Below are 25,150 nucleotides of genomic sequence, written 5' to 3'. Positions count from 1 at the left end.
TTGTGAATATAGAGATTTTTATTCTGAACCCGTACTCGTATTACCAGATATCGTCCCGGGATTGTCCAATCTTCCATTTCTTCAGCAGATTCAAATCCAGGAAAGTCATTGTGGAGCACCGTAGCTACTCCGCCGCTTCGAGAGAACTGTGTGCTGCTTTCGGCAGCATTAAGGTCAGATACAAACATTTACAGTCAAAAGTGGCTTGCAGCAGAAACTTGAACTTATCGGCACGGTGGACATCACGAAATTTCGTCTCTTGCAGGCAGGTCACATGGTAGTTAGAAATGGTCTTGTCAATAAGTTTTCGAGTGATTGTTTTGAATCGAGCATTTGTGCAGAACGACCCGGAAATGGTGTAGTAGCTCGGCCAATAGTAGAAACAAGTGAAACCGTTCACACCTAACGAGAGCCCACTGTTGGCCCTCTGGGACCGTACCTAAGTGGGTATATACAAATGCTAAGATATATTTTATCCTTAACCGGCCAGTTAAGGACAAAATTGCCCCAAAATCGAGGCCGCCAGATTTGTTTCTGTCCTTATTTTAACAGGCGCGGCCCCTCAGAATGTACCTATAACTGGATTTCTCCGAGAAGACGCATATTTAGGTACCAGAAGGAGACTACTAGTGCAGACACAAGAGGTATCATTGGATAGGTCTTACTACCACTAGGTCAACGGTGATGCTTAGAGCTGCACTAGTGCTCCAGTTCACGAGAAATGAGCACATGAAGTTTGCCATTCATGCGACTCTTCGACATAAATTACGGTAATGCCTTTTCATATGCAAGTTATTTATGATAATGTGCGAGTAATTTATGATATTTATCAGCTACAGAGATCGACGAAAGTTGTAGACACTGGGGTATTCCTGCTAAACGGCTTCTGCTTGGAAACCCGCTGCGCAGATGTCTTCCCCACAGATTGGGTGCGTGGTCATCACCGAAGTAATCTATTGGACACGTATTTTTCAGCGCGACATTTCGCGGTACGAAAGCCTGCACTCAAAATTGACTACGTCTAAGTATGGCATCTTGCAGAAGAACGTAAATGCTGATGAAGCAGAGGGGTTTCCGCGCTGAAACGCGTCAATTACGCCTTTTAGGTATTGATGTATCCCATTCCGAACTATGGCGCTGATCTGACAAGCACAGGACAAAACGAATTTATCAGTTTCTCGGTAATATTGGACACCGTTTGGGGCCGCGCCTGTTAAGGATAAAATTTGTTGGGGTTATATAATGCGCCAGACTTCTCATAAAGGTATCGCTCACGAACCCGCCTGGATTCATAGCGCTTCTTATCACTTGCTAGGCAAAAGAAGCGGTGGATAGTTAAAATTCCAGCGACCGTTGTTGCGGTCGGATTCCTCTTTGATTGGCGTGATATGTACCGGATGTCAGTACCCCACCAGACAGAGCATACAATTTGGCCAAAATATCTGCAAACGGCAATATCCTATAGGATACAACTTGTGGTATACTATACAGAAATCAAGGTAAACGGCGTTGTGTTCTTTCATTTATTCAAAGCAAAGATATCATTGGGGTTAATTCAGAGCTTCCGATAATTCTCAACATTTTGCAGGGCTCATTTTTGTTTGCCACACATGAGTCCGCACTCATGTCGTGTGGCTGTCGACGATGGTCTCTGGAACCCGTGGCTCTTTCGTGGGCTAAAACATGCTGAAACCTACCAACCAAGCTGCTAGCGGACGTCTAAAGTCGCTGACAAGCAGATGCAAATGGGACTATTGAGCTCCAAACTACTCCCGATCCGATCAGAGTACGCTGTCGTAAGAACCAACACGCCAAGAGGAATAACGTTAGAGAGTACTACAGTCAAGCGGGGGCAGTAATCTAGCCTACTAAGAACCGTACCATTGGCTTGCGGTACGCTGGAAGCAGCACCACGACGTGAATCTCGAACAACTGGATCTCGAACATGTTAAATACATCCTCGCTCACCATCGCGGGCCCATCACATCGCCCACGGTGTCCAGTCTCCCAGGCTGTGTGTGCCTGGGTGGTATACCTGGCGGTAGCTGCCGTTGCGAGTCGCGACCCACTCGCTGTTGTTTATCATCGTCCATAGTGTTGTCAGCCCCCTCGCTCTTTGATCCGCTCGAGTCATCGTACATCTCGATCCCTCAATCTCACTCAATCCGTAACAAAAAAACTGTAAAAGGTTTGATTGATAGAATTCGACTGGGGTTCTTTTTATCCAGGCTCGAGTTCTCTCCTCATTTTCGATCAAACCTTTCGACAATGAGTCTTGACGAAGATTTCGCTGACAACAAGTGGCCTTTCCCGGTGAAAGGCCACTTGTTGTCAGCGAAATCTTCGGCCTTTCACCGGGAAAGGCAAGTTCAAGGACGTGCTGAAGCCCAAAGGGGCTGGCTGTGCTCAAGTGAGCAAAGTCCTTGCCCGCGGAGATGAGCACGCAGGCGAGTACTCGTTCGGCGGACTCGCAGATACTTTACCCGCTGTATCCGGGCTGTTTGTGGGCAGTGTGGGCACCATTCACACGCCGTTAGTCGCCGACCAAGCTGAAAAGCTGGTCGCACTGTGTCAGAAGTCCCCCTTCGTCCACAATCTTGACACCAAGATGGACGAGAACGTCCGTAAGAGCTGGCAGCTGGACGCGAACTTGGTCCAGTTCAGGAACCCCTTGTGACAAGTCGGCATGGACAAGCTACGGAAGGTGATCGCGGACCGCCTGGGCTACACGGACGTCCCGCTGGACTGCGTCTTGTACAAGTTGCTGGTGTACGGGGAATGAGGCCACTTCGTGAAGCACCAGGGCACGGAGAAGGATGACGGGATGATTGCGACCTTGGTGGTGCAGCCGCCCAGTGCGCACGAAGGCGGTGACCTGGTCGTGTATCGAGATGGGAAGTTGACGTATCGACACGATTTCGGCAAAGCCGACGGTAGTGCAGCGTTCGCAACGCACTACGCTGTGCACTATGCAGACGCGGAGCATGCTCTGGAGGAAGTGACGAAAGGGTTCCGACTCGCTCTCGTGTACTCGATCTGTCTGCCCGCTACGATGAGGCACTTGAAGAGGACGGAGGATAAGCAGTTGAGCGAAGATTTGGCACAGGCGATCTCGAGTGTGGGCAGTGAGAAGGAGAAGAAGAAGAACGAGGAGGAGGGGGATGCAGACCAAACGTCTGGTGAGCAACGTGCAAACGTAAAGGATGCTAAAGAGGACAAGAAGGTCAAGGTCAAGGACGACCAGGGTGAGGGGAACAAGAGGGAGGAAGATGACGGGGATACTGACAGCGACGAGGACTATGTGGATGATGAAAACAACGATGATGACGATGATGACTCTGAGGACGATGAAGACGACAGCGACGAAGATGAGAGCGATTACGACGAAGACGATTCTTTTGCGCTGCTACTGGAGCGTGAGTACACCACGAAAAGTATCCAAACCCTCGGTTCTGGCGCATTGAAAGACATCGACTGTGCGAGATTCCACGCACTTGAAGAAGCCAACGCACGCGTTGCTCCCGAGAAGAAGTTGTGCTTCTTTATTGCTCAATTGACGCACGATGTCAGATACTTCAACTCTAACGACTGTGGATGCGATAAACTAGGCCACCGCGAATCATCAACTTGGTATTCGCTGCAGGGAGAAGACCTTGGCCACGTGAGATTTTCAAGAACCAAACTCAATCTACTTAACCCTGGCCATAAAATACTTGAGCAGCTCTGGCGGGACCATGGAATCCGCACCAAAGAAGACGGACATACCGGGAATAAAGTCACGACGGCTCGAGATACGCGCTCGTTGCTTGGCGGGCGGTGGGTCATGCGAAAAAGGCATTGAAATATATGTCGCTAGATGCCGCTGCAGATGCTTTGCGCGACCAGAAGCCTGTGACTGGAGAAGAAATTCGTGCGCTTTTCGACACCACCGCTGCCAGACTGGAGGCCGAAAACCGGTACAAGGAATTTTGGGAAGAAGAAGCTACTGTTGTATGGTCCATGAATCTGCGCGAGGTGGTAATCGACCTTCTCCTTGACGCTGGTGATCCGTCCGTTGTGAATTTGTTTTTCGGCAATTACTGTGATGAACTTGGTGGTCTAAAAGGGAATGGAGCTTTGGTTCCCTCCAATTACGAAGATTCTGTGCTCGTACGGCTGGGATGAAGTCAGCCAAGCTGTTTTGAAGGCGCTGGGTAGGAGTGACGAAAGCGGAAAGGGCGGCTTGTCGGCGCTGGAATTAATTCTGCGCGTGTTTGACAGCCTTGACGGTGGTGCGGCTCAACAGGCACTAGTTGACAAGACACTGCAACTGACAACGTCAACCAAGGATGAAGACCTGTTCCTGTCGAGCTACATTGGGCTGCTCTGGAAGGTGGCTATCGACTATGCCGACAAGACGTTGTTTGATACTGTTGTGAATAGGCTCAAGAATGCAGATCCCGGTCTACTCGGACCTTCCATCCAGTACCTCTCCCAGTACGTGGACAGTGTCGATGGAAACGATGAGAAGACAGCGGTAGTGACGATTGTCACTCCAAAACGGATCAAGTGGCTCCGAGAACAAGTTGAATCGCTGGAGAAGCCGTTTTCGTGGGAGATGCGTGAGGCGGAATTCCCTGGCAACGATGAGATTCAGTCGTTCCTGCGAGGCGCGGAAGTCTCAATGGAGATGAAAGGCGCCGAGAAAAAGTTTAAGAATTTTGAAGATGCAAAGGAGTTCGCGGCTAAATGGATGAATGAGAAGCAGACGAAATTTTTGTTTGAGATGGAAGGCCACGAGACTTTCGTGACGATCACAAAGACTCGCGATTGGTACTTGAAGCAACAAAGCAACTTGGTGCTCTACAGGAAGGAACTGCGTCGCCTGATGGATCGGTACGACAACTCGAATGGGGACGAGGGGGAAAAGAAGCGTACGCGTCTCGACTAATGAGGTTGAAATACCATGCGAGTGAATATTGCTTGTGTTCGCGTGTATGATGTCACATCTTTAAGTGTTTTAGCATTCCAAAGAAAAACATGCATATGCACTAAAAGAGGCTTCACGTGACTTGCTGGTTCCCATGACGTCCGGATGCACGGCGTATTAATGGACGAATACATGCAAATGCTTGCCACTGTTCAGGTTGAGCACGATAAACGAAACTTTGCACAGGTGAGGCCCTCGGTCTTTAGTAGTCGTTAGCGATCGTATTAACTAAGTAAAAACAAACGATAAAACGAAAAGTAGGTTAATAGCAATGTGCAGTGAACATTTGAGTGGGCTACGTTCGAGTAATACCTCGTCTTAGGGAATTCTGTGTTCCGTGGAGCCTTAACGACCCTCATCGCTTTGCAGGGATTTGACGACGATGGCCTCCGTGATAAGGAGTCGCCCCGTTAAAGTTAAAGGCTCTTTTCGTGGCTCAAAGCATGCTGAAAGCAGCCAAGCAAGCTGCTGATAGGCACCACGAGTCGGTGGCAAGCGGACGCAAATGGAGACGAACCGGCTCCAACCTTCTGCATGACTCCTGATAGGATCAGTGCGCCGCAACAATCAACACGCAGAGGTGTATGTCAGTCAAGTAGAGACGTCAATCTAGTCTGAGTACCTACCGTTCGACAGCTCGCGGTACTTTGGAAGCAGCGCCACCACATGAATCTCGTGTGACCGGAGCTCGAACACGCCTCGGAACTCAAACGCCGCCTCGCTTACCATCGCACGCGGGTCCATCACGTAGTCTGCGTTATCCAGCACGTCCCAGGCTTCGTCCCGGATGTTGCCTGGGTGAAGTAACTGGCGGTTGCTACCGTCGAAAGTCGTGAGCCACTCGTGATTGTTCTTCTTCGCCCAGAGAATCGTCAGCTCCTCGGCTGGGAAGTCGTAGCACATCCGCTCCTTGATCCGCTCTTTGATCTCGCCCACGGTCTCGAATTCCTTCATGATGACCGTCATGACGACGCCCTCGAACGCGATCGCGACGCGAATGGCCTTCGAAGACGCTGCTGGCAGGGGGTAGTGGTACACGATATCGGGGGGCATGGCTTGCTCGGGCGTCGTCAAATTTCTGAATGACATACTTTCGAGATGTTTTCGCGATATGTACGCACTATAATGTTTACCTTGCAGTAGTGGAAGAATAAGCAATTCCTGAGGTAGTGGTGCTGATTGTATGCATACATCCTCCTATGCATCGAGTCAGATTGAACTAGTATTAGAGCTAGAAACAAGTCTTTCTGTCTATTCAATTGGCAGTGGGAGATCGTCCGGTAGCTTCACTAATGTTCCCGGGGTGGTGGTGTGGGTTGCATACATCGGGTGAGTCGATTGAACTAGAGCTAGAAATGGCGTTGAACCTCTGAAGCAACAGTGAAGCAAAGTTACATACCTATGCGTTGGCCAGGGGTTGCATTAGATGCTGGGCAGGTATTGGATTGTCGATAAGTCAACCATTTGGATTGCTAACCCATCTTGACTACCCGCTGTCACTTTTTCCAAAGCAGCAATACCTGGCACGCTTTGCCAAACACTCAATCTCGATCAATCTTGCCAAGTTCATCATTTTGCCTCATAGACGATTGAAGACAATACAACTTTAGGTCCATCAACTATCGCAATAGCTCTTCCGTGGTTGTCCATTCTGCGATTCTCCAGCAACTAAGCAAGCCGTTCGCAGTGCAACCTACCAGCAACTCCAACCATGAAGATGTCGAAGCTCGCTGTCGCTGTGTGCACGATCGTGGCAATGAGCCAAGCTGTCGCGAAGACCGACGACCCAAAGCCGACGCCAGTTCCGACCGAGTCGACGGCCATCGAAAGCAGCTCTGGATCTACCGACGCGCACGAAGGTGGCGAGCACCAAGAGCACTACGACAAGAAGGATGAAGACTGCGACGACGACAGCCACGACGATTACTACGGCAAAGGCTACGGCGACTACGACGACTATGGATATAGCTACGGTGGGTGGTACCCGAGCTACGGCAAAGACCACAACGTGTTCGGCTACGGCAAGTACGGCAACGATTTTGGCTATGGCTATGGCGGAGGCTACTACGGGTACGACCCTAGCGCCTACAAGTATGCCTACGCGTACGGACTCGGCCAGCCCTACAGCTACGGGTATGGCGGCTACAGCTATGGGGGCTTCTACGGCCAGCGCTATGGCTATGGCTACAACTACTAAGCTTCAAACAGCAACCAGAGCGTTGTAGCCCATTTGTCTAGTGTAAAAACCAACAACGATAATTCAATGTGAATGTAGGCGCAGCAGCAAACTATTCAATGCTGCGGCCGAAAATAATTTTCAAATTGTCTGCTAAAGTATAGTTCCTATCCCATTGTCCTCCAAAGTGTCCTCAGCCGTCCAGCAGCGCGAGATATTTCTTTGACTGAGCCGGGGTCGTGCCGACCTCGTCCAGCGCCTTGAGCAACTTGGCCTTGAGCTCCATGATCTGCGTCTGCTGGGTCTGCCTCGTGGTGGCCTCTTTGAGGCTGATCTCCTCGGCCTTGAGCTGCAGCGTCCCGCGGCGCAGCGCCTGCTGCTGCTTCCACTTGGCGACTTCAAAGTCCAGCCGGCGCGCCTCAATGGCCAGCAACTGCAGCTCCGCTTCATCCTCCACAGAGTTGTCCTCAATTACCGGATTATCCGCCTCATTTAACGTCCTTCTAGAGTTTTTCTTGTGCTGCGTCGGCCTCTCCGGGGCGTCGCTCTTGCGCTTCATACCGGACGTGACGGCGCTTACGGGCGTCTCGTTATTGCCCAGATCCTCCACAGGGACCACGTCCGAGTCGACGGAGTCGCTGCGCGGTTTCGACTGGCGCGAGCCCTTCTTCACGTGCATGCTTGATCGCTTGATAAATAATTAATGTGAGGAACTAAAAATAATACGACGGAAAATAAGGCTGACAGAACAACGAAACATAACGCCCATAGACGATTTGTAACGCCTGGTAAGTTGAAGTTGTTAACAAAGTGATCTATTCTGCTGCAGAAGTGTTAGCCGCTCGCTGACGTCGTCGACGCTGGCGCCAGCGAGCACCATGCGCTGGATGACTTCGGCTCGGATGTTCATCTGCTTGAGCTCGATTTCCTTCTGGGCGAAGGACTCGCGGGTCTTCATCTCGCGACGCAGCAGCTCCACCTCAAATTGTTGCAGCTCGCCCTCGCGGATCCACTTGAACTGCTCGAACGGGAGCTTCTTGGCCTGGAAGAACGCGCGTTTGTACTCCAGATTGGTATCGCCACCGATTGTATCCGGAAGGTTGAGCAGAGCAGGGATGTGGCCGGCTGAGAGGGTCAGATTCTGGCGACTTCCACGACGGGGAAGGTTTGACACCCCTGGCGAGTTGCTAACTACCGATGTGTCTTGGACACGAAGCGGTGAGCGTTCGGTGCCACGCTGCGTAATTTTATGACTGGGGCGGGGGGACTTTGGCTTGAGGGCCCTTCGGGTGCTGTGGGCAGGCGCGCTGTTCTTGGCGGGGGCTGAAGGATTTCGATGCTTGTTGTCTTTACTCGCGGTGTCCGAGTCCTCTTCAAAATATTCCTCTTCGTTTTCTTCATCGTCACCGCCACTTGGAGCATAGTCGCTGTCGCTGAAACTGGGTTGACGGATCTGACGGCGGCCCCAACGGGAGTTAAGCAGCTCCTGACGTTGAGATACAACTTGGGCAATGGCCGAACGCAACGCATCCGGAACTTGCACACGAGGTTGAGCAGGGGTGTTCTTCACGACTTGTGCGGGCAAATACGGTACTTAGGATACTGGTTCCTGCCTTGGAGGGTCTTGCACTTCAGAGACCGCAGTTTGGGGCACCGCCAATCCTTGCGCTTCACTTTGAGATTGTGGAATAGCTTCCACAACGTTTGGAGGGACGTCCGTGCTTTGAATCTCTGGTTTTTGGATCTTTGGTGGGTCGGAGGCTGCACTGGGTACTGGTTTCATGGCCGGCGAAATGCTCTTTACAGCCTCTTGCCCACTTCCTGGCGACTTCTCCACGGGTGACTTATGCGGGTTCGGCGCATCAGCAACAGCGACAGCTTCCTGAGTCGGGACTTTCGCAGGTTTTGCTGCTTTGGGCGCTTTAACCACCTTTTGTGCCGGTTTTCGATTTCCTGGAGGAGATTTATTGACTTTGTTGGACGTGTTTTTCCCTTGACTTGGCGCATTCTTGCCTTTGCTTGGCGTATTCTTGCCTTTGGGTGGGGTACTCTTTTTCGTGCGAGGGGGCGTCTTCGAAGAACTCCTCGTGGCTCGAGGTGGTGTTTGGTGCACGTCAGCTCGAGTAGAACTGCCGGTACTCTCCACGCGCCTGATCTTTCGTTTGAGCCATGGGGTATCGTCTTCATCACTGGGAGCCGACTTGGACTCAGATCCCGCTCTCTTCAACCGTCTCCCCGGCTTGACAGCAGCAGATTTGCTCTGCAGGAACGGAAGCTCCTCATCTTCCTCCTCGGACGAGAGATGAATGAAGTTGGGCATCAGAGCCGCTTTCTCCTTCTCCAGTCGCTCCTGCTCCTCCTTCTTCCTTTTCTTCTTCTGCTGCTTGTACTTTGGCCGATATACGATGTTTGCGGGCTCGAGTCTTTCGTTGCGGGGCTCTTCCTACCCGCCTTCTGCTTCACCACAACCCCTGGGCTGCTGGCAGTGCTATGACCGTTTCTCGCAAGTAGTTTTGCCCTTATCGACGCTATTCTCGTCCGTATCTTCTTGTAGGCGGTCTGGGTGTTGCGGCCTGTTGGGCTCCTTTGGCGTTTCCTGGGTCTTGGATGTGGCGCCCTTTTGGTGTGACTGGTGTGCAGGCACTTCACTGGGATCCATTGCGTCCTTCTGCTGCGGGGATGTCAGATCGCCACCGCTCGTCTTCTCCTGGACCTCTCCTTTAACAGCGCTCTCCACCTCATCGCCGCTCTGATCCTCGGGTCGTGCAGCATCTGCAGTCGGACGAAGTGGCGGCACATGCAGTTCAGCTTGTCCTCGATCGTCTTAATACCGAAGCTCTCGCCCGTCTTGCTCAACATGAAGCCTGGCTGGGCGGCTGCTCTTGCTGTCGACTTGAACTCCAACAGATAGTGCTTCAGCATTTGCTTGGCGTGTTCGCCGTCCCATTTGGCTCGAGGAGAAGCCGCGTTCACCGTCGCCTCCAGTTCGTTTAGAGCGTTGCTCTCGACCAATTCCGCATGCACGGGGTCGCACCCCAAGCCGCGACGTCCGTGGGGCGCTGCCGGGGCTGAAGACGCCGTCACTCGGAGGAAATTGTCGTCGCTCTCCAGCCACTCCACAATGGCGTCGCGCTGCGAATCGGACGTCGGCACGTGCTCCATCGGCTGCTCCATCGACTGCGACTTTTTAGTCTCAACCGGCACCAAACAGACATAGCACCGCCGTTCTCGAAAGTTGAAACGCGCTTCATTAGATAGTGAAAGTCATCCAAAAAGGTGTCGGCTTGGCGCGAGCGATGGTGTTACTTCATGCTGTGCCTAGAGCAAGCTCAGACGCTCGGCGATATCCTTGACACTGGCGCCAGCGGAAACCATGTGCTGAATGGTGTCAGCCCGGACGCGCATCCTCTTTAGCTGCAGCTCTTGTTGCGCGAAGGCCTCGCGCGCCTCCATTTCGCGGCGCAGAAGCTCCAGCTCGTACTGCTGTAACTCGTTCTCGCGGTGCCACTTGAGCTGCTCGAACGCGAGCTCCTTGGCTCGGTGAAATACGCGCTTTCGCTCCAGATTCGACTTGCCACTTGGGGTACGAAATGCGTCCATGAGAGGCGGGAGGAGACCCGCTGTAGGGCCTGATTCGTGTCGACTTCGTGGCGCGCGAGCAGACTTGGAGCTTTGTGCGTTATTGCTAGGTGTGCTTCGCTTGGAGTCTGGAGAGGGGAGGTCGATATCGCTTAGACCGTAATCGCTCTCACTGAGACTACGCTGGCGTTTCTCCTGGACCGGTGAGGCCTGAGAATCATTGCCCATACGAGACATCAACTGCTTCCGCTGCGAGATAACCTCCGCAATTGCCGACCGATAGGCTTCCGGTACGGCGGAGGCTGGTGTCGATTTTCGGGTGCGATCATGGTTGGAAGGATGCGACACAGGCTCTTGAGGAAGCTGCTTTTCGGGTTGAGGCGCATCAGCGAGTGTGGTTTTCTTCGGTTGAGTATTGCCCGACAACGGCCTGGTTGCTGGTTGCGAAGGCTTCGAAGCTGTAGCAAACTTGCAGACAAGCCTTCGCTGCTGACTCCGAGTATTGAGGCTTGGAGTATTCTCGTCGTTGACCGGGGAATCTTGAGGCTCATCCGAGGCAGAAGTGCTGGCGCCTTGAGTGGTTTGCGTGGGCGCCACGTCCGCTACCTCCACTTGGTCAGCTTTCTTAGCGATTGACTCGGGCCTCGTCCTCTTTCTCGCCGGTGAATCTTGATTCGGACGAACCGCCTTCCCTGCAGACTGTCGCTTAGCTCGAGTCGACCGCCTTAGCGTCGGAAGCTCTTCATCCACATCCTCCTCGTCCGAAGTCGGCTCAAGAACGGGAAGTTCTGGCGCCTCTACCTGCTTCTCCTTAGCCCCCTGCTTCTGTGGCACTTGCTTTTTCTTCTGCTCCTGTTGCTTGTTGACACTCCTCCGCGTCTCCCTGTGCACGCTTTGCGCCGACTGAATAGATACTACTTCCTGTCCTGCATTCTGATCGTTCTCTTTGCCTCCTCTGATCCTACCCTGCGCATATGCAGCCGTCAGCTCAATCCGTGCCTCCTGTTCCTCCTTCTCACCACCCACCATCGACTGCAACATTATCTGCCCCGCTGCATTCTTGTCCGCCTCACTGTTGTCACACGAATTGCTCAAGTCACTCTCGGGCATCACATCCATCTCCCGCTCTCTGCGTTGGGCCTCCGTCAAGGCAAAGTGCAGCTTCACGTACGCTGTCTGCTGCTGCGTCTGGCTCTGCGTTCTCTGCAGCGCTGACCTCCTCCTAATAGTCACCATGTCCCTCGCGCCCGCGTGCTCGTGCAGCTGCTGGAGTCTTTGGAAGTGGCGACACATGTTGTCCAGCTTGTCCTGCACCGTCTTGAGCCCGCGCAGCGCATCCCTCTCGTCCAATGAGAATCGCGGACCGGCCGCCGCCTCCGCCGTGGATCGGTACTGCAGCAGGTAGTGCTTGAGCATCTGCCGGGCGTGCTTGGCGTCCCAATTGGCGCGCGGCAGGCTGCGGTTCACGAAGGCCGCGAGCTCGCCCAGCGCTGCGCCCTCGGTCTGTGCCACGTCGCGGAATCCAGCGCGGCCTCGGCGCGGGGAGAACGGGGACGCGGCCGTCACGCGCAGGAAGTTGTCACCCTGCTCCAGCCACGACACGATGGCATCGCGCGCTTCCATCGGCTAGCTATTCCGGAAGCTTTCAGGCTGTCAAAAGCGCGAATGAGGTGCCTACTTTTTTGTCGGGCCATACAAAGAGCAAGTGAAGAGGCGTGTGGTACTTGAAGCGACGTAATGGATGAAGTGCTGATAGCAGTGGAAAGCTCCGACCCCGTGGTGGCGAGGCTGATGGCCTTCTGCGACCAAGGTTTGGCTTGTTTCGAGGTTATTGGGCGAGTAGTGAGAGAGTTAACTTGAGTGGAGGGTGCTGCTCAGAGGAGGTGGAGGCCAAGCTGGCGCAGTTTGTTCAACGGTAGACGAAGAGCTCATTTTCCTGGAATTGAGGCGTAATGAAAAATTACGAAGATGTGTGTGTAAATGCTGGTGGGCAGACATGCTGCTGGTTTCCGTGGGGTGGAGGCGGATGGAGAGCACGGACATGAAGTGCACGAGCTCTTCCGAGTGCGTGCGATGACGTTTTGTTGCCGGTTGTTGATGCCGCATTTACCATAGTTTTTTTGTTTTGGTGTCGTCGAGCAGCGCTATGAGGAATTGTTTGAAGACGTGGTAGCAACCTTCCTGCGCCAAGAGCAGGTGAGGCGTGTCTAGGCCAATTTACATTGCAACGCGACAACTCAATGCTTACACAAGTCTCCTCTGTCCGCGACGTTGCAACCAGCTCACAGCCGACGAGTTCTTTGCGCACTGCAGGGTGTTGCAACGCAGTCCCAAGCACGAAGACGCAACGATGAACCTGCAGCTGGTGCTGTCGGCCCTGGACTTTGAGGCCTTCTGCGAGCTCATGACGCAGGAAGCGATCCAGGCGCAACTCGCGCTCAAAGCTGCGGAGGACATGGGACTCTGATGATGCACGCACGAGTTTGTGCAAATACAAGTCTGCTTGATATTATACCCAATTAGTTTTTCTTCAGCCTGGAGCTCTCCATCAGCACCTGCGGCAATCAAAGCTACATACATGTACAAACATACACATTGAGACGGTAGTTGGTACTTCCCATCTCACCAGAGGGCGGCAAGCGTGCTGTCCGGGGAACACACCAATGCGCCGCCCACTGTGGCGAGGCTATTTCCGATGATAGCCCTCACTCTAGAAGCCGTCCATGTCCGCGAGCTCGCGATCAAGCATTTCCTTGTCGCTGTTCATGGTCAGCTCGTCTAGCTCCATGTCGTCCACGTTCATGTCGGACGGACGAATCTTGGGGCTGCCATGCGTTAGGCTGTGCTTCCGCATCTGGTGCAGCGCCGGCAACAGGTCCGAGCACTTGCGCGTGATACGCTTCCGCAACTCACTGTCGTCGGTCATGCTGATGACCGACGCGCGCGTCTCGTCCATCCACGGGTGAGCCAGGATACCCGAGGCGTCGAGACGCTTGGTGCGATCAACGGTGAGAAGCTCCGACACCAGGTCCTTGGCTTCATCAGACACCTCGTCCCAGTACGGAGACTCAAACTTGTACTCGGCCTTCGCGACCTTGTCCAGCACCGTCGCGTGGTTGGCACCAGGGAACGGCGGGTATCCACACAGCAGGATGAACAAAATCACGCCGAGACTCCAGCAGTCCACTTCAGCTCCGTACGGCTCGCCCTGTACAACTTCGGGAGCAACGTAGCCCGGAGTGCCGCACGCCGTACCACGGCGTGAACCGTTCATGGGTCTAGCGAAGCCGAAATCAGCGATCATCACCTCTGCGCCTGGCGCCGACGTTTTCAGCAAAATATTTTCCGGCTTCAGGTCACGGTGAACAATGCCACGCGAGTGAAGGTAGTCGATAGCACTCGCGAGTTTGCGCATGAGCACGCGGGCATCCTCCTCCGTGTAGCTCTTGCGCTTGACCAGGTCATCGAACAGCTCGCCGCCCGTACACAAGGGGGTCACAATGTAGTAGTATCTGTCCTCCTCGAAGTAGTCCAGCAGAGGCACGATGTTCGGGTGGTTTAGACTCGACATGACCTCCACCTCCTGCTTCAAAGAGTGCACGTCCTGGGGACCCAAACTCGCCTTGGCGATGCACTTGACAGCAACTTGCTTCTTCGTCTCGCGGTGGGTAGCAATGTGCACCACCGAGAAGGCGCCCGATCCGAGCTTCCGTCCGAGCTTGTAGAAGCGGTGGAAAGACATGATGTCCACGTTGTTCAGCGAGCGGTTGCTCTCACTCGACTCCACACTGCCCGCTGAGTTTTGACGCATCGCATACGTGGTAGGGGCCCGCAGAGTGGGTGCCTGGCTGCTCGGCTCTTGTCCAGACGACGCGGTCTGCAACGCCTTCATCACGTTCGCGTACGCCGTCTTGACGTGTGTCGTCCAGACGTGCTGCGATTCCTCGAGCTTCACTTCCCCCGCCGTGGCGATGAGCTTCTTAATGTAGCCGCTGTTGGCGCCGTCCTGCACCTCGCCTAGAATCTGGTCCAGGATGTACACCATCTCGTCCTCCTTCTTGCAGTCGTGCATGTCCCGGATCAAATTGGCGAGCACGGGGAACTCCTGTTCGACGCTACGACCGGCCTGAGACGCCGGCGACAAGGCCGCCGGTCCACTGACCGTCGAGCCGCAGTCCCCGGCCAGCCCCACCGACCTCGAGGAGGACGTACCTCCCACCACCTTCTGTCCGTAGCGGTAGTTGCTGTACTCGTTGTTCACAATGTAGTTGAGGATGCCGCGTCCGAGCTTGGCGGGGCTCTCGCCTTCGATCCAGCGCTGCAGCGCGCGGATCCAGCGCTGCCTCTCGGCCTCCTTGCTGGCCTGCAGGTAGTAGAGCACGACCGGTCCGTCGTCGATCCTCCTCGAGTCCAGGTTGCTCTCCTTGCGGTGCTGGAAGCAGTTGCCCCCGGCGCTGTTAAACGTGATGGCGCTGCGCGTCGTCGAGTCGCCGCTGCCGCCGCCCAGCAGCCCGCGCCGCCGCGAGCGCTTGCGCGCCACCAGGACGAAGCAGAACGGGTGGTGCTTGAACGCGTCCGACGCCTCGACGCGGATGGCGTCGGCGCGCGCCACCTCCATCTTCAGCAGCTTCTTCTCCAGCTGGGCCAGGTCCTTCTCCTGCTGCTGCATGCTGGCCGCGTACGGGTTCTTGCGGTACACCTGCAGCGCGCCGCGGGACAGCACCAGGTGGCGCGGGATCCACGTCTTGAAGAACTGGCCGCGCTTGGTGAGCGCGCCGCTGAGAATAACCTCGTGGCAGCCGACGCCGGAGCCCGCGCTCACGCCGCCGCCGGTGCTGCTGAGCGCCGTGCGCACGCTCTCGATGGTGCCCAGGTGCTGGTAGGACGGCGCGGAGGGCGCGGACGCCGGCGGAGCCGCCTGGGGCCGCGCGTGGTGTCGTCGGGCGGCGCGGCGGTCGTCCGGGCTGCGCAGGCGGTCCGAGGAGCCGCCCAACGCGAGCTGCTGCTTGCGCCGGTGGCCGGCGGGCATGGGCGCGGACGCGCGCGACGTCTGCAGCAGCAGCGCTGTGGGCGGCACGTGGGCCGACTCCCGCTGCGTCTTCATTATGGCGCGCGGGCTGGCTTCCTGCGCACTGGGGAAAAGTATGGAAATGGCGGTTGACCACGAGGTCGCCCAGGCCGCCTGGTTGTCGTCGTCGCGAGAGTTGATACGATGGACGTCGAGCTACTAATTGGGATAGTACTGCGTCTGCACCTTCAATATCGGATGCCCTGTGAGACCTTGGGTGGCCGGGCTATGCGAAATTGCAGCTGGAATTTGCAATCTTGGGCGGAAAGAAAAGCATGTTTTGATTTTCAGCCAATGAAGCAGCGTTGTAGCATATTTTCAGCCAATGATGAGGAGGTATTGCCTCCGACCCAAATGCGCCGGCTTGCGCCCCGAACGTCGCGAGGCCATTTCGCCGTAGGACAGCGAGCGACCGCGGCGCAGCCAGCTTGGCGCAGATGGCGTGGGGCCCACGGTGGGCCGGGGTCGAGGGAGACCACGCAGGTGGCAGCATGCCGGCACCTCGCGCAGCGCGCGCGCTGATCCATCTTCAACCGCGAAAGTCCGCTCCGCGGCTCTTTGTTCCCACCGTTGACTGATTCCGGTCACGTGCTCGACAGCTTTCCGCTCCGAAGCTGCTGCACTGGTGCCAGATCACCATGCATCACATGTAGGGCGCTGGCGCTCCTCCTGCAATGCTTGGGGGCTGCTTGGGGTGGCGTCGTTGTTAGACGCATGGATTTTTCACATCCGAAACGAGCTCGGGGGGTCAAGTTGAACCGAACTTCAAGTGCCGCGCAAACAAACCTGCCGGCATCATCATCACATCACTCGGCAGCAGGCGATCAGATCGCCGCACGTTTGACATGGGCCATGGTTCCGCTTGCATTTCACTAACGTTATTGATTGTCGGGCAATGCTGCTACTACTGTCACTAGGCTCTTCCTCCCGTAGGTGTCCAACCGTCTCGGTGACGATCGATCGGGTTCCGCTGTTCGACGATTGGAGCGCATCTACCTCCGCCTCGGGTCGCGGCTCAGCTTCTTCAGGTCGGGCTGGCCCAGCGGACCCAATAGCCCGGGCGGCGGCGGCATTGCGCCTCCGGGCGGACCTGGAGGTGGCCCTGGACGGGCCGAGGCTCCTGCCATGGGCGGCCAGCCGTTTATAGGCGGCGGAGGCATACCCACACCATTGCCGCCGTCATCTTCGCGAGCGCGCTTCATTCCAGCAAGAATATGAGGCGGGGGTGGCGGCGGCACCAGCAATCCGGCCCCTGCTCCTGCAGCAGGCGGAGGCGGCGGCATCATGCCCCGTGGCGGGAACCCTCGAGCGGAGGGCGGCGGAGGCGGAACGCCACCGGAACCCGCTCCACCGGGAGGACGGATCTGGCTGAGCAGCGCGCTGATCGCGCCGTTGCCGTCCATCGGACAGTCCTGCTTCCAGTGACCCTTCTGGCGGCACTTGTGGCACGTGTACGACGGCGGCGGCACCTTAGGCTCTGTGCAGTCCGAGATGTAATGACCAGGAACGTTGCAGCGCTTGCACAAGTAGCCTTCAGGCGGAATCTTGCGCTGCATCTGGCCGTTCGGGTTGTGCTGGTCCTTCGTGGGGCAGTCCTCGATCCAGTGGCCCTTGGTCCCGCAGCGGTTGCACGTGTATGACTCGGGCGGCGGGCGACGACCACCATTTGCGCGGTTGTCAGCTGACTTGTTGAATGTCTGGAAGTTCGCAACATTGATGGCACTGGAGCGGAGGCTGCTGGCACCGTCCGCCATGCCAGGTAGCACTTCTGCGTTGTTCAGGCCTCCTCGCATATGCGCCATTCCTTCTCCAGCTTCGTGCTCGTTGAGCACGGTCTGGCCGCCATTGTACTTGTCATCCATCGGGTCTCCCGGACGGTTGCGACACCAGAACTTCGTACTGTGATCATTACTGTAACCAAATAATAAAAACACATTAGTTGCGCTGAACCTCATGAACATTCATGCCGAAATGAGAAGCGGACATACCTTCCAGTCGCGACGACGTGGCCAACCGGGTGCCACTGAATATCCCACACCGCCGTGTCGTGTGCCTGAGGAATGGACGCCAGCGCGTTCTCCTTACTGTGAACCATACAACAAGAACTGCCGTTAGTAGCTGAAAGCGCAGCACCCGATGTGAAGCAGCACAGGGAGACAGACGTACCCAACTTCCCAGTACATGAGCGATCCGTCGTACGAGCCACTGACAAAGAGACGCTCATACCACGGGTGCCACGCAATAGATGTAACCTCACGAGCATGGCCCTTGAGCGTGGCAAACTCCTTGAGCATCCGGATGTCGTAGATCTTGATGAGCTGGTCGCGACTGGCCGTGAGCAGCCAGTTGCCGTTCGAGTTCCAGGCGACCTTGAAGACGGTGTTCTTGTGTCCGTGCAGCGTGTTGAGACTATTGCCCGACTTGGGGTCCCAGATCTTCACCAGGTTATCCTTACTGCCACTGGCAAGCAGACACTTTTGCGGGTGGTAGGCCACGCACTTGACGTCCCAGCCGTGTCCTGTGAGCACGCGCTCCTCGCGTCCGCTCTCAAAGTCCCAGATCTTGACGGTCGCGTCGTCCGAGCACGACACGAACTTGAAGTCCGTGGGCGAGAAGCTGAGCGAGCGCACCGCCTCCCTGTGTCCCTGCAGCAGCTGCACGTTGGTCATGCTAGACTGCCAATACTTGATGACGCCGCCGTGGTCGGCCGTGACCAGCCAGTTGTCGTTGTGCGACCACACCATGGCGCGCACAGCGTCGTCGTGGGCCTGCAGGATGGTCTCGAAGTTGAAGGCCAGGCCGTTCCAAAGGGTGAACTCGCCCACCGAATTGCCCGTGATGAGGCGGCGGCCCTCGGGCGTCCACGTGAGGCAGTTGACGGGGCAGCGCTGCTTGTTGGTCGAGCAGCGGCAGAACTTGGTGCACACGCACGAGGCCAGGTCGTCGTCCCCGGCGTAGGCCATGGGCGGCAGCATCTGCTTCTTGTAGAACGAGTGCGGCGGCAGCGCGTGCGACCGCACGCTGCGCGCCAGCACGAAGCGGCGCTGCGTCACGTAGTTGATGAAGGTGGCGTTCGGGTCCACACTCTTGCGCACGATGGGCTTGCGCATGCGCTTGTGGGGCGGCACGCCGCCCGCGTAGTGGCTCGAGCCCACGTCGTGCCCGCTCTTGAGCACCTGCGCCGGGTGCAGCTCGCCGCCGTCCTGCATGGCGACCGGGTGGATCGAGTTGAGCGACAGGCAGCCCTCGATCGGTGTGCTTTGAGCTTTGAGCACGGTCACTAACCAACACACCGTAAATTGAAACCTTTCACACCTACATTTGGTACTACGGAAGTTTTCCCCTCGCTTGAGTGACATGATACTGCTTGAAGAGGTGCGAGTTAGTTGACGATGCGCGACGTGTTGGCGCTCAAGAAGCCGTCGCCGGCGCTGCAGCTGTGCATCCAGAGCACGCGACTGGCGCTGAGCATTAAGGAGGTTTGGCGAAGTTGATAGTGAAGTGGTGTGTACTGTAGTGGACTAAGGGCTGACGTGTGCAGCCAGAGCTGACGAACGAGACGTTCCGAGGTTACCTGCTGGATCGGCCCGATCAAGTTCTGGAGCTGGTCAAGTCGCTAGCGCCTGAAGACGTCTCTGAGTGGAGCCATGAGCAGCTTTGCTATCTAATGGACGACGCTGACTACGACCCGGCTGCAGCTGCGCGTGAAAGCGAGTCGGGGTTGTTCTTGGACGTGCACTCAACCCTGACGGAACTGCGCAGCAAGATGGAGCAAGGTGAGTGGGCCTGGGCTTGCAGTATTGTCATCACTCTGACAAAATGTTTTGGTGTGTGTCAGAGCACCAAGACAACAGGTGCCTTTCTCCGACGGCCAAGTACATGGTCGCAGTTGACGGCAGCCGTACGCCTTCAATTGTTTATAGTAGCTTGCGCGAATCATATTTATGAGTTCTAATGCTTGTAATTGGACAACTTAGGTCAATCGTATCTAGCATTCGAGCTGGCGGTGCGCCTACGAAGGCAAGGGCAGCTTGCTATCGTTAACGTCGACAAAGAGCTTTCCGCCAGCCTCCAACTGCCGCAGATTTCCGGCGAGTTCATCGCGGAAGGTGCATCAGTGAAACGAGCTCTTTTTCATTCGGGCTACATCTAACTATGCTCCTGCCATTCAGAGTACAAGGCACACTGCGCTCGACTGCAGCTACCATCGAACCGTGTCAAGATCACGTGCGAGGCGAGTGACGGCAAAAGCTCAGTTGCTCAGCAACTCTTACAAGTTGCAGAGCGTGAACGAGTGGATTTCCTCGTTTTAGGGGCCCATGGCAAAGCTGGACCGGCAATTGATCAAGTTCACCATGTTCCGTTGGAGGTACTGCGCTGCACTACCTCGATACCTACGCTGGTCGTCCCTCCTGCCCCAGTCAACTCGGTGATTAGCAAGCAGTACGTGTTCGTGGTGGCGGTGGACAAGTCAGCGGCTGCGACCCGCTGCCTCAACGCAACGCTCAAGCTCATGCGGCCAGTGGACATTTTACAAGTCGTCCACTTCCACGAAAAACCGATCGTCGGCGAGTATGACGCCCAGCCGTTTGAATGGTACCGCAACATCATCGAAGGAGCTCAGGTACCGTCGGCCTGTACAAACTTCATTTTCCCGTTCTATTGCATTACCTCTCCAAATCGTGTTTGCGACCCAGATCAACGGCGAAGTGGACATTCAGCCTATCGAGAGCACGAGCACCATCGCCGAGAGCTTGCAAGCTTACATATCCGCCAAGTCCGCGGCCTACCTGGTGCTCGGATTGAACGGAGAGGGCGCCGAAGCCAAATCCCGAGCCGGCAATCCGGAAGACGACGCATATTCTCCAAGTCCCGCGAGCGAATCCCAACGCATCGGTCGCCTGGCCTCCGCCATGCTCTTCTCGCCTCGCTGCGCGCTGTGCCTGTGTCCGTAGCTACGGCAACTTGTCTTCAACTTGCGTCTGTACCATCCTTTCGGTACACTCAGTCGAATACAGAGCCTTCAAGAATTCCGACGGTCAAAACCTTTGAGACTTGATCAACCACGTCATGAAATCCACAGTCGTGCACGACCTGTAATATAGAATAGCCCCGTCCTTGCCGATATCGTTTCTGCCGGGGATTTTGGTGGTTTTGGCCCCCAAAGCGGGCGGCTGTAATCGCTCGACGAACGCCGCACACAGCAAGCCTCTTGCCCACCATGCTGACCCTCGCGCGCCGCTCAGGAGCCCTGGCCCGGACGTCCGCCGTCCGCTGCGCCTCGTCGGCGGTGCCCGCCACCTCGTCGTCCTCGGCGCCCGCCGAGCGCGGCAACATCCAGGACCTGCTCAACGGCAACGCCACGGCCCGCAACGGCGTCGGTACGCGCAGTCACAGCTCTCCCTCCCTGTCGCGCTCTGACTCACACACTTCCTCTCTCTCTCCACACTTGCAGAGTACGTCGTGTCCCGCGTGGATGACCTGGTAAACTGGGGACGCAAGAGCTCGCTGTGGCCCATCACCTTCGGTCTGGCCTGCTGCGCCGTCGAAATGATGCACTCCGGTACGCTCTCTCTCTCTCTTGTGACCCCCATAGTTGATCGCCTTGCTGACCTCTTGGCGCCTTGTCGCTCGCTGCAGCCGGTTCGCGTTACGACTTCGAGCGCATGGGTATGGTGTTCCGTGCGTCGCCCCGTCAGACGGACGTGATGATCGTGGCCGGCACGCTGACCAACAAGATGGCGCCCGCCCTGCGCCGCGTGTACGACCAGATGCCCGAGCCGCGCTACGTCGTGTCCATGGGCAGCTGCGCCAACGGCGGCGGCTACTACCACTACTCGTACGCCGTGGTGCGCGGCGTGGACCGCGTCATCCCCGTGGACATCTACGTGCCCGGCTGCCCGCCGACGGCCGAGGCGCTGCTGTTCGGCCTCATGCAGCTGCAGAAGAAGGTGAAGGGCAACAAGTCGCTGCTGCTGAAGCTGCGGAAGTAAGCTGCGTGCGTGGCTGGCTGCCTCTCTGGCGGACGGGAGCTCCGGGAACAAGACTGTCGTGTAGGCCAGCTACATGTACTTGGCGCATCTGTATTTGGTTGAGAGAAGACACATCGCACACACAGACACAAAAGAAAATGAATTTGGATGACACAACACAGCGCAGCAGCAGCAGCGGGCAGATAGATGTACGTACCATACACCTCCTTGTTGTGGCAGATGAGCGAAAGACCGTCCTGGATTGGCTGCGCAGACTCGTCCTGGCGTCATGGTTTGACCCGAGTAATCTCGTTGCAGCGATTGTGGCACGTTTGGGCAGAATAATCGCATGTTGACCTCGATGCCAATTGGCCTGCTGCGTTCAAGTTGCCATCAACTTGGACCACCGTAATCCAGCGCAGTTCGAGTCCAGTGGGAAGGATCTCTAGGCCTCTCCATTTCTCCTGTGGCTGGGCTTGGTCAACTTTGGCAGCGTCGATCTTCCTGCATTCAACGATGTGGCGACTCAGCTCCGGGCTCCTTCACCGTAGCGAGTTTACGCAAAACGCGGTGGCTTGTGCAGCCAGAGGCACTCGTCTCCTTCACGCCACATCTTCGACATCCGGAGGAGCCGAAGTCCAGCAACGCGGGAACGTGGGGGATCTCCTGGCTGGAAATGCGGTAGCGAGGAATGGCGCTGGTACGTGAAAGTGGAATCACTGCAGCCCTCTTCTCCGCTTTATTGCTCACTCCGATCTTGCACTTGTCGGCAGAGTACGTCGTATCCCGCCTGGACGACCTCATCAACTGGAGTCGGAAGAGCTCCCTGTGGCCCGTCACCTTCGGCTTGGCTTGCTGCGCCGTAGAAATGATGCATTCCGGTGCGTAGCCCCACGATTGAAGACACCTCCTGAAGATCCCAAGTACTGACTGAACGAAACCCCCTTGCTTCTGCCATTATTTAGCCGGATCGCGTTACGACTTCGAGCGCGTCGGCTTGTTATTCCGTGCATCTCCGCGCCAAACGGACCTCATGATCGTCGCTGGCACGGTCACCAACAAGATGGCACCTTCTCTTCGTCGAATCTACGACCAAATGCCGGAGCCGCGCTACGTCATCTCGATGGGGAGCTGCGCAAACGGCGGCGGCTACTACCACTACTCGTACGCGGTGGTGCGCGGCGTGGACCGTATCATGCCCGTTGACGTGTTTGACCCGGGGTGTCCCCCCACAGCCGAGGCTTTGCTGTTCGGCATCATGCAGCTCCAGAAGAAGATCAAGGGCAACAAGTCGCTACTGCTCAAAGTGAGGAAGTAGGCGGTCGATCCGCACTTGAACGCAGCCGAGGATAGGGCGGAACCTGCATATCGTTGGAAGAAGACAACAAGAAAATGAATTTGGATGAACACACAGAGGCAGACAAGTGGGCACGAAGGCGTACAGTACCTTGTTTGATGCGGGTGAACAACATTCGAGTCGATAGGGGGGGGGGGTCTGGGCTCAATTCGGAGATTCCGAGTCGCGAAGTAACCTAGCTTGTCGAAGAAGCATCGACTTGTACCGGCATGTCCACTGACAGACTTGTGGCCAGCTTGGCATATCGGCACTCGACCTCGTACATTACACGTACTGCAGTCGAAAGTGAGACTGCCGGAACGAGCAAGCCTGTTTGCGGGTGGTGTCTCAGTCCGCTCATAACCCGTCCAGCAAAGGTGGCCACAATCAGCGCAGCATAATCATCGCGATGGACCATGGATCAAAATGACTTGGTTTCACTATTGCAACATTTCGTTCGAGGTGTCGACAATCCTGATAACTCGCGTGTCAAGACCAGGTCCGGTCTCCGTTACTTTTTGCAAGTAAGTTGCCGTCGAGTACACCGCGTTTTGAAACGCAGGCGAGGTGGCCATCAGCAGCAGCGCAGGTGCCAGCGCAATCCGCCACATACAAGCGAGCGAGATGAAGCTGGAGGCTGGACCTGCCCCCTTCGCTTTGCTTTGCTCGCTCCTGGCCGCAGATTCCTCCGGTTCGGACAGTCCGAGCTTTCGACGTCCCCAGCTCTCGAGCGTTTCCAGTTGGCTACTGTATCACGATGCTCCGCCTTGGTTCGCAGCTCCTGCAGCGCGGTGCGGCCCGACCCGTGGTCGCCAGCTCCTCGAGGGCAATTCAGACCACCTCCGCGGTGGCGGGGGCTCAGAAGCAACTGCAGGCCTCGCAGCGCGGCAACGTCGCCGACCTGCTCAACGGCAGCGCGACCGCCCGAGACAGCGCCGGTAGGTGACGAACGGACAGGAAACTCATTCAAACTCGACAGTACTCTAACATTCTAACGTTATTTCAGAGTATGTGGTGTCCCGCCTTGACGACCTCGTCAACTGGGGTCGCAAGAGCTCGCTCTGGCCCATTTCGTTCGGCCTGGCCTGCTGCGCCGTCGAAATGATGCACGCCGGTACGTTTTTAACTTGGTAACTAAGTCTACTGGTCGTGTTATCTTAGCATTCTAACAGAACATTTTCTTTTGACGTGATGCAGCTGGTTCCCGCTATGACTTTGAGCGTATGGGAATGGTGTTCCGTGCTTCTCCTCGTCAGACTGACGTGATGATCGTGGCCGGCACGCTGACCAACAAGATGGCGCCTGCTTTGCGTCGTATTTTCGACCAGATGCCCGAGCCCCGCTATGTTGTGTCGCTCGGTAGTTGCGCCAACGGAGGTGGCTACTACCACTACTCGTACGCCGTCGTGCGTGGTGTCGATCGTATCGTGCCGGTCGACATCTACGTCCCTGGGTGCCCCCCGACGGCTGAGGCTCTTCTCTTCGGCCTGATGCAGCTTCAGAAGAAGATCAAGGGCAACAAGTCGTTGCTGCTAAAGGTGCGGAAGTAGACGAGTCACTTGATCATGGACAGATGGGTGACGGAGAGCTGCATCGAATGTCGTTACCTGAAAACCATTCCAAATAATGAAAACGAAGACATCATGAAAGAAGAATGAGTGACCTATCGTATTCCTTCTCAGCCAAGGCTACACATTCCTGTTACCTGCACGCCAGAATGAAATATGGACTGCCATCGGCGACTCGCCAACCAGGGTCTAACGGTGAAGCTTGTAGCATGTGGCCATCAACACCTCCGGGTAAGCCATTGTCAGGGTGGCCACCAACATAACCGCGTAAACTTGTACATAGGTTTGTATTTGTGCTAGTATTATTAATAATACGTGTTCATTTACTGATCGATACCTTGCCGCATTTTTTTTCGAAAAGATGACTGGAATGGTGGCCATCAGCCTTCCAGCGCAATCTATCCAACCTGAAGTTCGAGTTCACATAGATCCTGAACCAGATTATTGTGAAGGTGGCCGTCAGCTTTGTCGCGAAAACATTT

At 55.9% G+C, this 25,150-nt stretch overlaps 8 protein-coding genes across 8 annotated transcripts; 3 read left to right on the top strand and 5 right to left on the bottom strand.

The window, feature by feature from the left end:
- Positions 1-2,268: 2,268 nt before the first annotated feature.
- Positions 2,269-4,930, top strand: PHYSODRAFT_337391 (hypothetical protein; the record flags this gene model as incomplete). The annotated part of the gene is made up of 7 exons (XM_009535055.1): positions 2,269-2,313; positions 2,369-2,624; positions 2,682-2,767; positions 2,804-3,565; positions 3,644-3,661; positions 3,886-4,017; positions 4,106-4,930. 7 exons carry the CDS (start codon positions 2,269-2,271, stop codon positions 4,928-4,930), a joined length of 2,124 nt encoding a protein of 707 aa, XP_009533350.1.
- Positions 4,931-5,578: 648 nt separating this feature from the next.
- On the bottom strand, positions 5,579-6,022 carry PHYSODRAFT_337390 (hypothetical protein; the record flags this gene model as incomplete). Its single annotated transcript, XM_009535054.1, has 1 exon — positions 5,579-6,022. One exon carries the CDS (start codon positions 6,020-6,022, stop codon positions 5,579-5,581), a length of 444 nt encoding a protein of 147 aa, XP_009533349.1.
- Positions 6,023-7,509: 1,487 nt separating this feature from the next.
- PHYSODRAFT_388340 (hypothetical protein) lies at positions 7,510-7,785 on the bottom strand (the record flags this gene model as incomplete). Its single annotated transcript, XM_009535053.1, has 1 exon — positions 7,510-7,785. A coding segment is annotated over one exon (276 nt), but the record flags the coding sequence as incomplete, so codon positions are not given.
- A 2,042-nt stretch (positions 7,786-9,827) lies between these two features.
- Positions 9,828-12,347, bottom strand: PHYSODRAFT_520015 (hypothetical protein; the record flags this gene model as incomplete). The annotated part of the gene is made up of 3 exons (XM_009535052.1): positions 9,828-10,372; positions 10,481-11,638; positions 11,744-12,347. The coding sequence occupies 3 exons, from the start codon at positions 12,345-12,347 to the stop codon at positions 9,828-9,830; spliced, it is 2,307 nt and encodes a 768-aa protein (XP_009533347.1).
- A 357-nt stretch (positions 12,348-12,704) lies between these two features.
- PHYSODRAFT_520734 (hypothetical protein) lies at positions 12,705-13,191 on the top strand (the record flags this gene model as incomplete). Its single annotated transcript, XM_009535051.1, has 3 exons — positions 12,705-12,788; positions 12,867-12,920; positions 13,006-13,191. The coding sequence occupies 3 exons, from the start codon at positions 12,705-12,707 to the stop codon at positions 13,189-13,191; spliced, it is 324 nt and encodes a 107-aa protein (XP_009533346.1).
- A 243-nt stretch (positions 13,192-13,434) lies between these two features.
- Positions 13,435-15,828, bottom strand: PHYSODRAFT_563553 (hypothetical protein; the record flags this gene model as incomplete). The annotated part of the gene is made up of 1 exon (XM_009535050.1): positions 13,435-15,828. The coding sequence occupies one exon, from the start codon at positions 15,826-15,828 to the stop codon at positions 13,435-13,437; it is 2,394 nt and encodes a 797-aa protein (XP_009533345.1).
- Positions 15,829-16,454: 626 nt separating this feature from the next.
- PHYSODRAFT_287095 (hypothetical protein) lies at positions 16,455-19,304 on the bottom strand. Its single transcript, XM_009535049.1, has one exon. It carries the CDS (start codon positions 18,999-19,001, stop codon positions 17,904-17,906), a length of 1,098 nt encoding a protein of 365 aa, XP_009533344.1. The 5' UTR covers positions 19,002-19,304; the 3' UTR covers positions 16,455-17,903.
- A 49-nt stretch (positions 19,305-19,353) lies between these two features.
- PHYSODRAFT_355280 (hypothetical protein) lies at positions 19,354-24,738 on the top strand. Its single transcript, XM_009535048.1, has 3 exons — positions 19,354-24,038; positions 24,107-24,214; positions 24,298-24,738. Exons 1-3 carry the CDS (start codon positions 23,858-23,860, stop codon positions 24,648-24,650), a joined length of 642 nt encoding a protein of 213 aa, XP_009533343.1. The 5' UTR covers positions 19,354-23,857; the 3' UTR covers positions 24,651-24,738.
- The last annotated feature ends 412 nt before the right edge of the window (positions 24,739-25,150 follow it).

Source organism: Phytophthora sojae (genome assembly GCF_000149755.1).
Source record: "Phytophthora sojae unplaced genomic scaffold PHYSOscaffold_8, whole genome shotgun sequence".
Classification (NCBI taxonomy): domain Eukaryota; phylum Oomycota; class Peronosporomycetes; order Peronosporales; family Peronosporaceae; genus Phytophthora; species Phytophthora sojae.
This window is presented reverse-complemented; position numbering and strand designations above follow the sequence as displayed.